The sequence below is a fragment of the Vanessa atalanta genome, chromosome 8, assembly GCF_905147765.1.
Source record: "Vanessa atalanta chromosome 8, ilVanAtal1.2, whole genome shotgun sequence".
Classification (NCBI taxonomy): Eukaryota; Metazoa; Arthropoda; class Insecta; order Lepidoptera; family Nymphalidae; genus Vanessa; species Vanessa atalanta.
Genome location: NC_061878.1, coordinates 4,216,241 through 4,233,190, shown reverse-complemented (window position 1 = coordinate 4,233,190; position 16,950 = coordinate 4,216,241). Strand labels below are relative to the sequence as shown.

Genomic DNA, 16,950 nt, shown 5'->3' with positions numbered 1-16,950 from the left:
AAAGCAAGGGCTTTCATTATCTTTTGAAACATCCGATAACACATCAATCGATATCTGCATGTAATATAATTAAATATTATATTTAGATAACGTAATGTTCTTATCTTTAAAGGTATTTCATTTATTAAATAGATTTTTTCAGAATGTCGTGCATTTTTTCGGACTAAAGTCAGTCTTTTTAGAAAGATAAACCAACAACCACACTTCCGTATTTACATTTTTAATTAGAATTACGTCTCTTTTTCATCAATTCTAGTAATGTATATTTACAAGATAATTGCAAGGTACAAGGCATACTGTACAGTAAAATAGTAGTATGCTCATCGCCATCTAGAAATTATAACCTGTTAAAAAAATTACGAAAAAAAACGGCGCATATGGTTTTAATATAACAGGCGATTTTGAGTTAAATAATAAATACACTAACTTAACCTAACATAAGCTATCGATATTTTATGCATTCCATTGTAAATTAAATGTTCCGTTCATTAATTTTCTAAATGTAATATGATTAGTAGTTTATTATAAAATTTATTTTAGTTAACATATAAATATTATTATCTAATCAATATTAAATCAATCCGCCTTCATTTAAATGTCTATTACGTAATATATTTTAATCTGAGTATATTTAAATTTATAAAATGTAACATAATTTTTATTTACAGATAATGGATATGAATTATGTTTAAATAAAGATTAATATTGCGTGACAAACTGAAGTTGTCGTTTATGTTTTTCAGTTTATTACCTAGAAATGCCCACTTTCTTATCTATTACAGATAATTTAATTTCGTCATTGATTTATTTTAGTAAGCATTCGAAAGTTAAATAGGTAATTTGATTTATTCCTTATAGCCAGTGTAGGCCATGTTAATATCCTAAAATTACCTCCTAACGATAAAACAAAGTTTTTCTGATCTTATCTATATTTTTTTTATAAAAAAATTAAGATTAATTTATTTTCATAACCAAAAATTTAAACAACAAAAGTAAAAACTACGTCATAAAAGTCAAATTTAAGCCTTAGACGAAGTTAACAAAAAACAAACGCACAAAGCAACTGTGCGAAATTATAACTATGATAACTAAGCGAGAATCATATAAGTAAAAGTATGTAAGGAAAAGTTTTTTTATGTTTCAATGTTCTCGCAAATACTTCTAATACTTATTGTTATAGACATTGTACAAATCGTCTCCTATTAAGTTTTGAAGATTATTCCACCACGCTGTTCAAACGTTGAATCTTAGATAATTTATATATCTAAGGTAAGGCTTCCCGTCTCAAGGTATAATCTACCCGACAGGTATTATAACACCAGGCACAAGAGATATAACATCTCAGTTCCCAAGGTTTGTGGCGCATCAGCTATGCAAGGAATGGTTAATATTTCTTCCAGTGCCAATCTTTATGTCATTATCTTAGTGTGCATGACACGTTACGCTTGACACTCGCCAAAACGTCATACGTTAGTGCGAGTGAACTTAGTGGTCAACTGTTAGTCACTATTTATTTCGATTTATTCTCAACTTTATCAGACTATTTCGACATATAAATAATCAGCATATACATGTAACAGAACTTGACGACACATGCACACTCGTCATGTTTTGGAATTATAAACTCAAATCAAACAAATGAAAAAACCAGTAGTACTTGCCCGGGTTTGAATTTGCAGTCTTTGGTAAAGATTAAAGTGATATAACCACTTTATTTCACAACGGCAAACTTCGTAAGATACACGGTACCCAGAGGGCATTAAGATTAAGTGGAATTCTTACCCACTGAAACTCCTAACAACTAGACCATCTCGGCTTTTACCAACAATTTGTTTTTTTGAAATGAATATACGTACGTAAACTCATTCCAGAGGCTATTCGATTTTTTTTTTTTTTCATTCTTGCTTTCAATGAGTGATGACACTGTAACAACTCTACGCGACTACATTCATTTGTGGTTTTCCTTATACATGCGATACATTCTAACCATGTAACAAACATATAAAACGTCCAATACTATTCATCACGACTGACTTCTAATATTTTTTTTTAAAGATTTGTTTAATAGTTTTACTTAATATAATTTTAAGCTAGAGATGTTGAATTTTGAACGCTTACGCTTGTCTAAAGTACAATCTATTTGAAAAAATGTTTTGGGTCATGAAGTTCATAGAAAGTAACGGATTTGATAGCTTCGCGTTACTCCATACATAGAAATCATAAACGTCAAAAAATTGGGAAACTGTTTTAAACAGTCAGGACTAGTCCAAAAATACAGTTTAAATGCACGACATAACAAATTTAAAACAAATCACTTACTTGGACAGTATACATCAAAAGATTTCATAACAATTATTCTGTTTTGTGTAGTAGTCCAGTATATTCCAGTGTATTGTTTCTCAAAATTTTAATAAAGTTTAATCGTTGTTTTTTGTAATATCATTATATAATTACCGTATATTATTAATTATTTAAAAACTTCTTAATAAAATAGAACATGACACAGTTATATTTTTTAATAAAAAATCTATAAATTAAGTCAATAATTATATTTATTTAGCTGACATACATGTAAAAGTAAAATCATTCATTTATTGAATATATACGTATATTCAATAAATGAATATACGTCATCAATGCCTTAGCAGATCGTAATAACAGTTAACACACGGATGCCTTGAGACACGGACACAAACATATCGGACACTTGTTTAGCTGTATAGAATAATAATAATAATAATAATATTCTATACAGCTAAACAAGATGTACAACGAATTTAATCAACAACGATCTGGAGGGTCCCACCATTGCCTAAAGTTAGGATAAGTCGTGATTTTTTGGACCAATTCTTTGTCATTTAGCATTGAACAAAATCTGCAATATTCGTCGGTTTCTATACTTTCAGATTTATGATGATACGAGTAGTGATTCCTCCATTTAAAGTAATCCGCATAGAGATCTGGATTTAATATAAGCTCGTACATTTTTTCAGCCAACTTTACTGGGCCTAATTCTCTTGCATTGAGGTACATACCATCTGGCATGAATCTGTAAAAAAATGATAGAATTACTGTCAAATAGTTTGCGCACGTATTTTTGCCGGATTCGGACGCATGTTGGAGTGGGAAGGTAATATGGTACCAATTGGAAGATAACCTATAATCAGGTTATCTTCCGATTGCTACCCAACTCAATCAATTTCTGAATTATTTTCATTAAAAGTTGTTAAGTCACCAAATGTTTAATACCGATATAGAAATATTTGATAGTTTATCATTGCAAAATAAAGGTACTAAATTACCTCGTATAGTTAGCAGCACCGAATACAATCGGTACAACATTATTATTTAAGCTGGTTAATAATTTTTCAGTCACGTAATCCTCGGCAAACGAATTCTCAAATGACAAATAAAAATAATAATCTTTTTCAAGCATTTTGACACATTCTCTGCTTTTATTTCGGGGACACTTTAGTGGCCCACAGCGACCATAAATATCTACGTTTAGGTCATACTTTTTTAATTGTTTATTTAATTTATTCACAAAATGTTCTCTCCCACTTCTGGAATTACAGTTGGACACAAACCAAGCCGCTGCTTTCGTTTTAGTCTTTAACTTTTCTTTGAAATCGTCGCAAACAGAATCCATTTCTGACCATTTTAACCAATGCATTTCCGCATTTGGTCCTATAATTGCATTGCTTGAATCTCGCACGACCATATAGCCCCATCTTTCGTCTGAGTTAACTTTGTAAGTCCACGTCCAGTTAAAGAAATTATCTAAATTGTCAGAACAAACTGGGTAATAATCTGGCGATTCTAAACTTGCAAATACAAATTTCTGATGCAGTGATCTCTTATTTGGTAACGATTCTTTAGGAAGGTGCACTGTTTCTGGTCCTGCAAATGCAATTACATCAAATTTTGTATAATCGCCAAGGTAATTCTTGTCACTCGTCACAAAACAATTATTATAAATGCAGTGCCTATCTAAGAACACTTTTTGACCTTTCCCCATATATACGAAAGGAATGTTATTAGGTGAAGTCCATTGTAATATGTATTTCATTTCAGATATGCCGTCTACGGAAGAAAATTCCACGTTTTTCTTTTCTAATTTGGATATCAATTTATCATCTGATTCTTGCTTCCACTGTATGTTATTATGAAATGTTATATATAGAAAGATTAACATAAGTGACGTTGTTAAATAAAAAAAAGGTTTTACCAACAAATTACACCTCATTTTCACATCAAGTCATCATCAACCTGGCACATCACTTTATGGTTTGTGTCCCATCCATAACTGAAGCAATTGTATTTAATATACAATATAGCTAATTACATATGCCATGTAAGTGCAATAGAACAATATATACAAATGCAGAAATATACATACTTTAACATAACATATCCATCAATGTATTATATTTTGAATGGAAAACACTTTTCATATATGTATATAAAAATATGGTTTGAAGATTATCGCCTGTAATAATAATAATATTGGGTTAAAATTTGTTAATTTAAAACAAAAATTTAGATTCCCTTATCACGTACCACTGTGTTGCCGAAATTAGATTGACAAAAATATTAATATATGTATATAATCAAAAGCAAAATTTTATTTGAATTCAGAATTTATGAGATGATGAGGTTCTGCTATCGATTTTAGTTATGGTGACCACTGTCAACAGAGATTAGAAAAATGCATATTAGAGCTTGTAGCACATGAACTTGTGCGAGAATACAATTGCGCCCTCTATCGCATATCTGATGGATCAGACGTATAATCCAATAACCTGGCACGGAATTAAGCACTGACAGAATTCACTGGCACGTCCAATCTTCGAGCTAAAAATTTCTTCCAGACTTAAACCAAACTATTTAACTTAATGATTTGAATGACAAAAAGAAATTGATTTATTTTAATTAATATAATTAAAACTTTTTAATCAAGATGATTTAGGGTTTCAAATATTTGATTTTTATACATTTTATGTAGCTCATCACGATTTGGTTAAATTGTAAAGTAATCAAACTATAATTTTAGACACACAAGCAAGAAAACAAGAAATCAATTTATTTTAATACTCACTGTACTTCACTTTTAAAAAAAGTAAACCATTTGTATTATTTATGGTGTGTATAATTGCGTTCGCAGCTGCGAAAGGCACAAAGACTCTGGTGACGAGCGTTAGGAAACAAAGTGAGCGCTGAATAATATCTTAAACTGTACTCTAATAGAGTTAGAGTGATTATCCATAATTACTGCTCATTGTGTAAGTGGATACGGGCTGTTAAGAGGACTACAAGAGCTAAGTGCCCTTGAGAATCGCACGCACACACTTACAAAATCGACAAAAACGGCAAGCCCGTGTACTAAGGGTTAAGCGAGGTGACGAGATTACGCCCAAATATTCTAATAGATGGCGCCAAACCGAGCGACGTAAGATCAATCATAAATCTCATAAAAAATAGATAGGACAACAGAATTATTTTTATTTCTTTCGATGTTAGTTAACAAATGATTATAAAATAAAACTGATTCAATTAAGCTTACAATATTTTTATTTATATTTTGTATACAATAAAATAGACAGTTAGTTTTAACCTTTTTTTTTCTATTATTTATATTATTATACCACAATTAGTTCTTATACTAAATATTGAAACATACCAATTTTTAACATTTTATAAAAGTTTAATGATCTATTTATATAATAAAATCGTAAGTGTTCGAAATCTGTAGTGTAGTGACCGTGGGGTAACATATAGCGTAGTATTTGTTCGTTTTATTAATATTGGTTCATAAAGAAAAAATATATATTCAATTTAAAAAGAAAACAAAATATTTACTAGAAAAAAATGTTGTCAATTCGATTTGGTTGAATCATTGATGAATCAAAGGTTAATCATAATAGGTTTAATCATAAATCTCATAAAAATAGATAGGATATTAGAATTATTTGTATTGCTTTTGACTGTTATTCGAAAATGATTAAAAAATAAAACTGATTTAATTAAACTTAAAATATTTTTATTTATATTTAGTACTACAAAAAAAAAAACATTTAGTGTTATTTATTTTTTTATTTAATTTCACTTGTATGTATTAATGTTATTACATATGTCCTGGAATCTTGGAATAAATATTACACCCACTTTCAGCTGAAAGTTGGCACACATATTTAATCTCGATGACAATGCACGATTCATGAATTGCTGCTATATTCAATCCAATATGGCGGACGTTACAAAAAAATTTAAATTTATGAATTACGTACAAATGACACTTCTAAATATTCTAGTTCTCTGGTTCACAACAATTACATTTTTTTTGTTACGACTTTACTTTTTTTTATTATTATTAAAATTAGTTCATACATAACTTTAATTCTTATTATAAACAATCGATAAAATTAACTTCTTACGCAATATAAATAGCTTCCGTGTTATTGTTTTCGACTTTCTTTATTCTGTAAAAAATAAATATATGTTAGTAATTACATTTTTATTAATTATAAAATTATGTATTTAAAAAATATGTATCTTAATATGTCATAGTAGTTATAATGAAAAAAAAAAATGCTTCGAGTTCATGGGGATCGAATGTAGTCACTTGATCCCCATGAAAGTCAATTGATGTTTTCCTTCCTTTGACCAAATACTCTATCGTAATTATTAAGAATGGCTCGAAAAATCTGATTATATGCGAACTGATTGCACATTTTTCTAATAGATGTTTTCAATATTCATAATTTATAAAAAAAAAAATATGTTTACTAATTAAATACTCTTACCTTTTAATATCGTTCATATGTATTTTCGGCGCTTGATTTATATAAACGTTTTTTAGTTTTCCTCACGCGATTCACTTTATTTCCCATATTTACACAATTAAAATTTATAACAAATAATATAATAAAAAAACAAATGCCTAATTACTACTACACTATTTTAACTTAATATATTTATTTACAAGAAAGAATAAAATTTATTATAAGAAAACATGAAACAATGAATTTACAATTAAAATTACAAAAAAATATCTCGTAACGTAATGAATGATGCGGCGAAAAGATCGACACGTCTGTATAGCATCAGGCCTCGGCCGGCATTGTCTGTACTAGTGCTGGGAGTTTTTTTCAGAAACGGTTTTAAGAACTAGTTACTTTAAAAAGAACGAACGAACTGTTTCTGGATTTAAAACGAACGAGACGACACTCGCCACCGGCGGCCTTCGTTTTGGTACTGCTTCGCGAACCGGTTCCTTTCACGTGTAACTGACTAAGCACTCTATTTTGATCGCCGTAAGGACTATTATTGTATGAATATTAAACCAGTTATAAAGAACTACTTTGGATTTGAAGTAACGAATATGCTACAATGAATCTTATTTCTATAAAGATACAATACAAATTTGGTTGTAGAAGAATAGACTAAATGAAAAAACCTGTTTCTTGGTACCGCTGCGCGAACCGGTTCCTTTCACGTGTAACTGACTAAGCACTTTATTTTGATCGCCGTAAGGACTATTATTGTATGAATATTAAACCAGTTATAAAGAACTACTTTGGATTTAAAGTAACGAATATGCTACAATGAATCTTATTTCTATAGAAATACAATACAAATTTGGTTGTAGAAGAATAGACTAAATGAAAAAACCTGTTTCTTGGTACCGCTGCGCGAACCGGTTCCTTTCACATGTAACTGACTAAGCACTTTATTTTGATCGATGTAAGGACTATTATTGTATGAATATTAAACCAGTTATAAAGAACTACTTTGGATTTGAATCTTATTCCTACAGAAATACAAATTCAAATTTGGTTGTAGAAGAATTAAAAAATTACGAAACAAAAAAAAAAGTTTTCGTAGGCTCCTTATACGCTTATTATTTTTTTATTACAGATTTAGTATTAACTGCTTATTAAATTACAAATAATTTAAAAATATTTCTTAACTTTCTGTTTTTTTAAATGCAAATAAGTGCGTGACGTAGAATTAATCCAAATAAATTATAAAGTCGAAGTCTATTTTCAAAATTATATAATATGACTCCAGTGTTGAATATACATTATTTCAGTAAAGTATCGTAAATATAGTAAGTTCTCGAACCTATGAAAACAAACCGGTTTTTTTTATAACCATTTTGAAGAACTGTTTTGTAAGTGTAAAAAACCGGTTCGTTTCGTTTTACATAAAATCTGAAATGACCCAGCACTAGTCTGTACACGGCGTTTACGCACACATGCGTACGCATTTTGTTCGAAAATAAGAATATCGGATTTAAAAAAAATCTATTGATTTTACTAAAAAAGTGACACCCAGGTTAAATAGTATATTGCTTGTAGAATAATCTGACAAAAAACCAAAATTATGGAACGTATATAAGTATAGTTATTATTGATTAAAAGATCTTTTTAGAGGTAACTTTGTGATTTTTTTCTATCGTACCAAATTAATTAAATCATGTTTTCAAAATAACAAATACTTAGCATGTATCCTGAAGATTATCATATATTTTTTTCATTTGGTTTACTGCATTGGATCATATACTTTTTTGCATTATAAAACTTGCATTTAGCTCATGTAGTCCCCTTAATAGCTGGCATTCATTTTATCATTCCCCGCAGTTTTGGCAATCTGTTCATGACCAGATTCACCTACTTCGAAGTTAAGATTTTCTGCTTCTACATTTTGTTCAGCCATTACCTGTTCTTTATTTTTATGGACAAAAGAACAGCGACGATTTCAACGACGACGAGCGACGAAAATTATATTAGTATCATGATACAGTTCTTTATAATTAATAATAAATTATTCTAAAGTGTTTCAGGAAAATCCGAAAGATATTTCTTGTTGTGTATTTTATACTAAATGAACGACGATATTGTATGCTATTATGATATTTCATGATATTTTCTACAGTCATCTTTATTTGTTATTCCTTGAATGCGAAAGATCTATTAAGGCCATCATACGGTCTATTAAGGCCTAATAAAGTTATAATTTTTTTTATTATTTAAATGAATTTCCACTAAGATCATATTTTCATTTCTTTATCATTTGCCAAGTCAAAGATTTTAATTCTTATAGATAAATGAAGATGTCTCAGCTATTCATAACTTGAAGTTTTTAAGACGCACGACTAAATGGACAAATATTGATGATAATTAATTTAGCAAATTTTATATATATATATACAATATGCCTATAATCATCTGGAATTGAGATCAAGAAATAATTTTCAAGAAGATATACTTGTTGGTTAATGGCTTTGCAAACCGGTCTCGGTAGCTCCCAATCAGTCTTCAGGTATTCTACAGCAGTACTCAGTATTGTTGTGTTCCGGTTCGTAAGGTGAGTGAGCCATACTAACTACAAGTACAAAGCACATAACATCTTACTTCTTACAGCGCCATTGTCCATGTGCCGTGGTGATCACACTTTACTTTCTGCCTTTGTGGCTATCGACAAGCATACGAAATTAGCGCTCTTTATTTATAATGTTAACTATGACCTTCTAGAATAAAGTACTCTTCAAAGAAAAAAAGAATTTTTAAAAAATATGCTGCATTTTGGAACTTACTTTCCATATAACCAAACAAACTCACATAATTTGCGTTCTCTCTTATAATATTAGTATAAAGAGCACTAGGCGTATTTTCTTATGTGATATAAATTTAATTAAATACCTATTAACTACGAATCCAAAGCGACTGGTTAATAGGAAACTACTGCAAGATAAATTAAAGTAGGAAATAAAACAGTATTTGATTTAATTTGAAAATCGTATTTATTTTAAAATTATTTGTGTTTATTTAAATCTCTTCGTCTTTGAACTATTTGAATACATCAAGTAACTGTAATAGAAGGTAACGTAATTAGCTACAATCTGTACTATATACGTACGTATTGTACGTAAAATACGTACGTATATTAAAGCTAAAATTCTACAGATCAATTATATTTACGCGACATTTGTCGACACGTACAACCATAAAATTCGGAATTAATTTATATCATTATGATTATTCGTGATCTTTGGAAGTTTCTTACTCCGAAAGTCACGAATTATTACTATAAAAAAAGTAAACATAAAACAATGCATAGAGAGTATTTTCTTATCGTATTAATAACGTTCTGCTAATTTAAATACGTGGAATAAAACCCATTACTAAAATTGTTTTCATTAAACTTAAAATATATAAAAACAGTACAATAAAAATGTATCAAAAACTTCATAAAAGTCTGTTTAGATTAAATAGATTATGTATAACATTAAAAACAGCAGTGTGACTCTGTAAGAATTCACTTCGCATCTCACCCGTGATATTGACAGTCGACTTACGGTGTTACGCCATTTTGATATGTGTGATCTCATAAATTATAGTCAATATTGCATATAAAATTCTGACATTTCACGATCGTCTTATGCGGTGAGTTACGAGTTTGTTCTTACAGAATAACTCTACAGTAATAAATCTTTGACAATACATCGAAAACACAAACCGCTGTGCGATATAACGTTTTCTCATCCGCTAACATAAGAATGAAATTACGTCAACAGTATTATTGAATAATAAAACTATATATGAACGTATAACCTTCAATGCTCAATGAAAAATATTAAATTTATACATGTCAAAAAACAAAAACCAAAATACATTATCATACAAGAGTAATTTCTAAGGAGAGAGGATAAAATCGGTGAAGTTATTACCTTAACAGATACATGAAGCAAATTCAAGTCGGTTCAGACGATGATTCTTTAGTTCTTATTGTGTCAGTTCTCATCGCAAAGTAAAAAAAAAAATCCTTACAATGAAAAAAACGGGAGTCAGATATGATCAGAGAATCACCAAAACATTCATTTTGAAACATGTACTAAAAATTGTCATCAACCAAGTAAGATAGTTAACAAACTTTATAATGAAAATGTAGGCGGTTTTTGTTTAACTGTGAATAAAATTATTGTTCATTAGTATTATTACTGTAAAGGGAAATGATATCCGGCTTTGGTAGTTATTATGATTATATATTGGTAATATCCTGAAATGAATTCATAATTCACCAACATTAACTAAACAAAATCTGGATAAAACGCACTTATTAACATCACCATCATTATTGTCACCAAACAAATTTCCATATATTTATAACATATTACATTAAAGCAGTCTATGACATCACTTTTCTTCAGCATCGACTCGGCGGGTCCCACCAGCTTCGAAATTTCTCGTACACCGATGTTCCATTAACCAAGTCTTCTTCATTGAGCATAGAGCAGAATCTACAATAGTCATTCGTTTCGATGCTCTCGTGTCTGCCGTAATAAGAATAGTGATTTTTCCATTTAAAAAAACCAGCATACATTTCCGGATCTCTTATTAATTCGTACATTTTAAGAGCTAGTTTTTCTGGACCCAACTCTCTTGCATTAAGATATATTCCATTAGGCATAAACCTGCAATTATGTTTAAGTTATACTAACCTATTCGTGGTTATTTAAAATAAAACTAAAAATTACTATTCAAATTAATCGAGAGAAATAAGGTAAGATTGTTCTAAAATAGAGTAATTATATTAAACTTTATTTCCAACTTCCTAAGAAAAAACTTGAAGAAATATAAATAAAAATAAAGCCTACATTCAAGTATTAAACTAAAAAAAAACATATAATACAAATAAATAAAATTGTAATCTTAAGTGTTATAAATAAATATACCTCGTATAATTCGCTCCGCCGTATACAATTGGCACTGCGTTATTCTTTAATGGGTGCAATAATTTTTCTGTCACATAATCTTCAGCAAACGAATTTTCGAATGAGAGATAAAAATAATAATCTTTCTCAATTAGTTTATTGCATTCATCATTTCTATCACGAGGACACTCCATAGAGCCACATTCACCATAAATATCAATTTCTAGGTCGTATTTCGCGAGCCGCTTTTGTAATCTCTGAACAAATATCTCTCGTCCACTTCTTGAATAACAATTAGATATAAACCAAGCAGCGGCTTTTGTTTTATTTCTCAATATTATTCTTAAATTTTCACTAACAGGATCCATATCTTCTAATTTCATCCAATGCATATTTTTTTTAGGTCCCACTATTCTATTAGTAGAATCACGTATTACAATATATCCCCATTGCGCATCGGAATCCAATCTATAAGTCCACGTCCAATTAAAAAAGCCATCAAATGAATCAGAACATACTGGATAATTTTCCGCCGATTCGATACTAGCAAAAACATATTTCTGATGTGGTGATCTTCTTTTGGGTAAGCGATCAAAAAAAGCTTGCTTCGTCATAAACCGTACTTCCGGCCCAGCAAATGCAATCACATCAAATTTTGTATAATCACCTAGATATGATACATTGTCTGTTACGAAACAGTTGGTGAAAGAACAGTTCCTGTCTATAAATCCTTGCCGTCCTTTACCCATGTACACGAATGGAACATTATTTGGTGATGTCCATTGCAAAATATACTTTAGCTCCAATTTGGTATCACTTTCGGTAACAATTTCAACATTTTCTCTATTTTCTATTACAATTTCCACTCTTGGTATGTCATTTGTATATTTGAGATCAATAAACAATTTATATAAAAACCAGAAAATTGCAGTTACGAAACAGTATGTAACGACTTTAGTAAAAATATTGTTTTTCATTTCTCTTCGATTCCTCGGTAACCACTAAGCGCGACTACGTTTCCACTCGCTATGTTTGTCAAGTATATTTGAAGCATCTCGTTGGAACTATGCTAAACAGGTAAACAAACCAACTGTAAAATTGTTTCTGTCACGACCGGCATATTTACAAATCTACTAATAATTTAAAGATTGATAACATTTCGAATTTTTAAAAAGTACATATTATGCTATCCTTCGTAAAATACTCATAATGTTTTGTGTAACATTATTTATATAATGCAAGGATTAATAGAGTTATAACGAAACAAATTAAAAATATATAATATATATGAATTTCTTATTCTAACACCTTTTAATACAATACAACAGAAAACACTTTATTTTTTGTGTAAATAAAGTTAAACGATAAACAAATTTTATTGAGATTATAATGCAAGTGATTTTTAATGCGGATGTTTATTGCTCCATCGCAATTCGACTACGATTGGGCAATAGGCCTCAAATGTACGCAGTATTTTTTACTTTACAGATTCACGGATTTTAACAAAATATATTATATAAAGAAAAACCTTTAATTAAAAAAATATCTAGTTACACTTTTTTCATTAATGCTTAAACTCATATTAAGCAATCGTTACTTTTTCTTGTTTTTGTGTCACATTTTATTTAAATATTATTAATATAAAAGTGAGTTCGTTTATCTTGCTGATACAACAATTAAAAACGAATAGCTTCAGACTACGGAGACAAAAATATCATAAATGTACATAAAAATATACATAAATCAACAACGATTTGGAGGATCCCACCACTTCCTAAAATTAGGGTACGTTGAAATTTTGTTGACCAAGTCTCGTTCGTTCAGCATAGAACAAAATCGACAGTAGTCATCAGTTTCTATGCTTTCTGATCTACGATGATACGAGTAGTGATTCTTCCATCTAAAGTATTCCACGTAAAGATCAGGATTAAGTATTAGGTCGTTCATTTTCTCAGCCAACTTTTCAGCGCTTAATTCTCTTGCATTCAGATACATACCATCAGGCATGAACCTATAACAGACAAAATAATAATCTATGTAACATTATGTATCCACAAACTAGGTTCCCCTTTTTATTTTGGACTTTGCACAAAGACTAATACTGATCTTATCGCCCCAAAAAATAATAATGGGATATTTATTTAGTCGATCTCTATCTCTTCCTGAGTCCAAACCGTATGCTTTATATCTAAGCTATGAATCTATGATAAGATAATGTTCTTGCAATTACAAATAAAAAATTGTATTTAGTTTTTATTCATAAAAGAATTACTAATGAATGGATGGATATGAGCAGGTTTACAGATACCATAAAGTAATATAAACAAGAAACACGAATATCTAAAGCTGAAGATAAGCTATAATTTATAATAATGTATTACTATATATAATATCAAGAATTACGTGTTAAATAAAGAGAATATGAGCAAAAAAGTTGCCATGCTTACAATTGTATCAAATCATGTATTAATTCATAGCGTAAAATAGCCAACCCGCATTGGAGCAGCGTGGTGGAATATGCTCCAAACCTTCTCCTCAAAGGTAGAGGAGGCCTTTAGCCCAGCAGTGGGAAAATTTACAGGCTGCTAATGCTAAAAAAATGCTAATGTAAAATAGCAATTCCATTTTTGGAGAAAAGTTAGGACGTCAACAAACTGCTGTTATGTGGGCACTAACAATTTGACATGCTCAAGTTCTACGTAACGTGATGGTGTGTTGAAATAGGTTTTTTTTAAATAGAATTACATCCATAATGCATCGAGATATTGCGATTAAAGGATTTTTATATGGCGACTAACATTTTTTTTTTAAATAATACAATTTATTTATTTATTACCTTTTTTCTAAATTAACACTCTTTATAAGAACATTATTCTAGTAGATATTGAGAATTTAAGGAAAACTACTTAATTTACGAGAAAAGTAAATATTTTATTCCTTGTGGCTTTAAAAAAATCAGTCATTTCAATAGAAATTAGTATAATTTCGAATCATGTTGAATTATGAAAATGAGCCATTATCGCACATTATTTTAACAGTTTAGGATTAAATATGAACATTAATTACTTTTACATAAGCTAACTTTTAGCTTATTTGTATTAGTCTGATTGAATCATTATTATCGATAAGTACAAATGATAATAATAACAATTGTACGGAAAATTTTATTAATTGAATATGTAAAATAATCCATTTAAAATAATCTTTCACTAAGGCTAATATAATAAATTTCATAAATTACCTCGTATAATTAGCAGCACCGAAAACAATTGGCACAGCATCGTTTTCTAAGCTCGTTAATAATTTTTCAGTCACATAATCCTCAGCTAACGAATTCTCAAATGATAAATAAAAATAATAATCCGTTTGAATCATTTTTACACATTCATCGTGCTTTTCAGTAGAACACTTAAGTGGTCCGCAACGACCATAAATATCGACATTCAGTTTATACTTCTTTAATTGTTCATTTAATTCGCGTACATATTTTTCTCTTCCACTCCTTGAATTACAGTTTGAGACAAACCAAGCCGCTGCTTTTGTTTTAGTTTTTAACTTTTCTTTGAATTCGTTGCTAACGGGATCCATTTGCTCCAGCCTTAACCAATGCATTTCAGCATTTGGACCTATGATAGTATTATTTGAATCTCGAATGACCATATAGTCCCATCTAGCATCTGAATTAACTTTGAAAGTCCAAGTCCAGTTAAAGAAATTATTTAGATGGTCTGAACAAACTGGATAATAATCTGGTGATTCTATACTTGCAAATGCAAATTTCTGATGCGGGGATCTCTTGTTTGGTAATGTATATTTAGATGCGCGTACTATTTCAGGTCCTGCGAATGCAATTACATCAAATTTTGTATAATCGCCAAGATAATTTCGGTCACTCGTAACAAAACAATTAATGTAACTACAATTCCTGTCTATGAACCCTTTCTGTCCCTTTCCCATATACACAAAAGGAACATTATTAGGGGATGTCCACTGCAATATATATTTCATTTTATGTATATCATTTGCTGTAAAATTCTCTATTACTTTTGATTCTTCTAATTTAGCAATCAATTTTTCCATTGAATCTTCTACATTCTGTATCTTGCTGTTGAATAAACTGAGATTAGTACTTTTAATCTCTTTTAATGATAAATACAAAAATATCAACATCGTTAATGTTGATATAAAAAAAAAAGTTTTAATTGTCAAATTACACCTCATTTTCTCTTCAAGTCACAATCAAAACACACGTGCACTTCGCTACACCGACTGTATTATCACTATTGATATAACCAATTACTGGCTCAAGTATCGACATATTTAATCAAACGTGCGATTTAAAAAAAATACTATTTTTTCAAGTACAAAATGATAAATTGCATGTTCTAATGTATATTAAAAAATACATTGACGATTGCAACTGAACTGTTTTGAACCGGCTGAATATTTTATTTGCAAAAACTTGATAAAGAATTATTTTTGTATTACGCTAGAGACCGTCTTGTTATCGCTCGAAAGAAGTCTTAGTATCAATATAAGTATGACATATGCATATCACATAGAGGTTAATACACTGCCTAAATTTCAAACTTATCTTGTCGTATTTTTACAACCTCAGACTTGTAAACCGAAAGTAGGTGTAGATAAGATAATCAAACAAAATCATGTTTATTAAGAATTTGTAATCGTATGTCATAGCTGGATTTAAATAAGTCTTTGCCATAATTTATTTCGATGATTTAATTATTAAACAATTACGGGAATCAACTCACGAGAATTTCGATAATAAGATGATCGTGAATGTTTTTGCAGGATTGCTCGATAAGGTTATATTAATCAAATATCGGCCCGAGCTGTCATGTGCGTAGGAGATTTATAGGGCACAAAAGTTTTCACTATAACAGGTGCACTAGATGCACATACCTGGTCGAACTCCCGGGTAATCTCAGTAGATCAAGCGCGATCAAGTTTTTTTACGGGACTGTGAGCGCCGTTCCAGCACCAATGACTCAATGAATCCTCTAATCGACGAAGGTGTAGAACCTTGAAGATAAAGTTCTTTCAAATTCAGATGCGTTAAGATACTTGATCTTTATGATAGCGTGCAAAATATCAATGCCAGGCGATATTTTCATAATCTAATGAGACATTGCGGAGTCATATTGATTTCGAAAAATCTTACACACAGATCTTACAGAGCAAAATATTACAGGGTTCGCGGTACTCGTATCTGA

The 16,950-nt window shown here is 29.9% G+C and overlaps 3 protein-coding genes across 5 annotated transcripts; all 3 read right to left on the bottom strand.

Moving 5' to 3' along the window:
- Positions 1-2,577: 2,577 nt before the first annotated feature.
- On the bottom strand, positions 2,578-4,375 carry LOC125065665 (alpha-(1,3)-fucosyltransferase C-like). Of its 2 annotated transcripts, XM_047673425.1 has the most exons (3): positions 4,229-4,375; positions 3,303-4,153; positions 2,578-3,049 (listed from the first exon to the last, which is right to left on the bottom strand). In XM_047673425.1, the coding sequence occupies exons 1-3, from the start codon at positions 4,244-4,246 to the stop codon at positions 2,782-2,784; spliced, it is 1,137 nt and encodes a 378-aa protein (XP_047529381.1). In that variant the 5' UTR covers positions 4,247-4,375; the 3' UTR covers positions 2,578-2,781. The 2 variants fall into 2 exon arrangements, with proteins under 2 accessions (XP_047529381.1, XP_047529380.1); XM_047673424.1 differs by having other exon boundaries at positions 3,303-4,373.
- Positions 4,376-9,810: 5,435 nt separating this feature from the next.
- LOC125065777 (alpha-(1,3)-fucosyltransferase C-like) lies at positions 9,811-12,859 on the bottom strand. Its single transcript, XM_047673596.1, has 2 exons — positions 11,738-12,859; positions 9,811-11,476 (listed from the first exon to the last, which is right to left on the bottom strand). Exons 1-2 carry the CDS (start codon positions 12,691-12,693, stop codon positions 11,209-11,211), a joined length of 1,224 nt encoding a protein of 407 aa, XP_047529552.1. The 5' UTR covers positions 12,694-12,859; the 3' UTR covers positions 9,811-11,208.
- Positions 12,860-13,034: 175 nt separating this feature from the next.
- On the bottom strand, positions 13,035-15,983 carry LOC125065776 (alpha-(1,3)-fucosyltransferase C-like). Of its 2 annotated transcripts, XM_047673595.1 has the most exons (3): positions 15,933-15,983; positions 14,958-15,821; positions 13,035-13,727 (listed from the first exon to the last, which is right to left on the bottom strand). In XM_047673595.1, exons 1-3 carry the CDS (start codon positions 15,935-15,937, stop codon positions 13,460-13,462), a joined length of 1,137 nt encoding a protein of 378 aa, XP_047529551.1. In that variant the 5' UTR covers positions 15,938-15,983; the 3' UTR covers positions 13,035-13,459. The 2 variants fall into 2 exon arrangements, with proteins under 2 accessions (XP_047529551.1, XP_047529550.1); XM_047673594.1 differs by having other exon boundaries at positions 13,039-13,727; positions 14,958-15,975.
- Positions 15,984-16,950: the final 967 nt, after the last annotated feature.

What these genes read in the sequence shown, in the direction of transcription:
- LOC125065776 (XM_047673594.1), bottom strand. Translation starts at nt 15,937, where the DNA reads ATGAGGTGTAATTTGACAATTAAAACTTTTTTTTTTATATCAACATTA. An exon ending in GGTGCTGCTAATTATACGAG is followed by an intron (nt 13,728 to 14,957) that starts GTAATTTATGAA and finishes TGTCTGTTATAG; the next exon opens with GTTCATGCCTGATGGTATGT.
- LOC125065665 (XM_047673424.1), bottom strand. Translation starts at nt 4,246, where the DNA reads ATGAGGTGTAATTTGTTGGTAAAACCTTTTTTTTATTTAACAACGTCA. An exon ending in GGTGCTGCTAACTATACGAG is followed by an intron (nt 3,050 to 3,302) that starts GTAATTTAGTAC and finishes ATTTTTTTACAG; the next exon opens with ATTCATGCCAGATGGTATGT.
- LOC125065777 (XM_047673596.1), bottom strand. Translation starts at nt 12,693, where the DNA reads ATGAAAAACAATATTTTTACTAAAGTCGTTACATACTGTTTCGTAACT. An exon ending in GGCGGAGCGAATTATACGAG is followed by an intron (nt 11,477 to 11,737) that starts GTATATTTATTT and finishes ACATAATTGCAG; the next exon opens with GTTTATGCCTAATGGAATAT.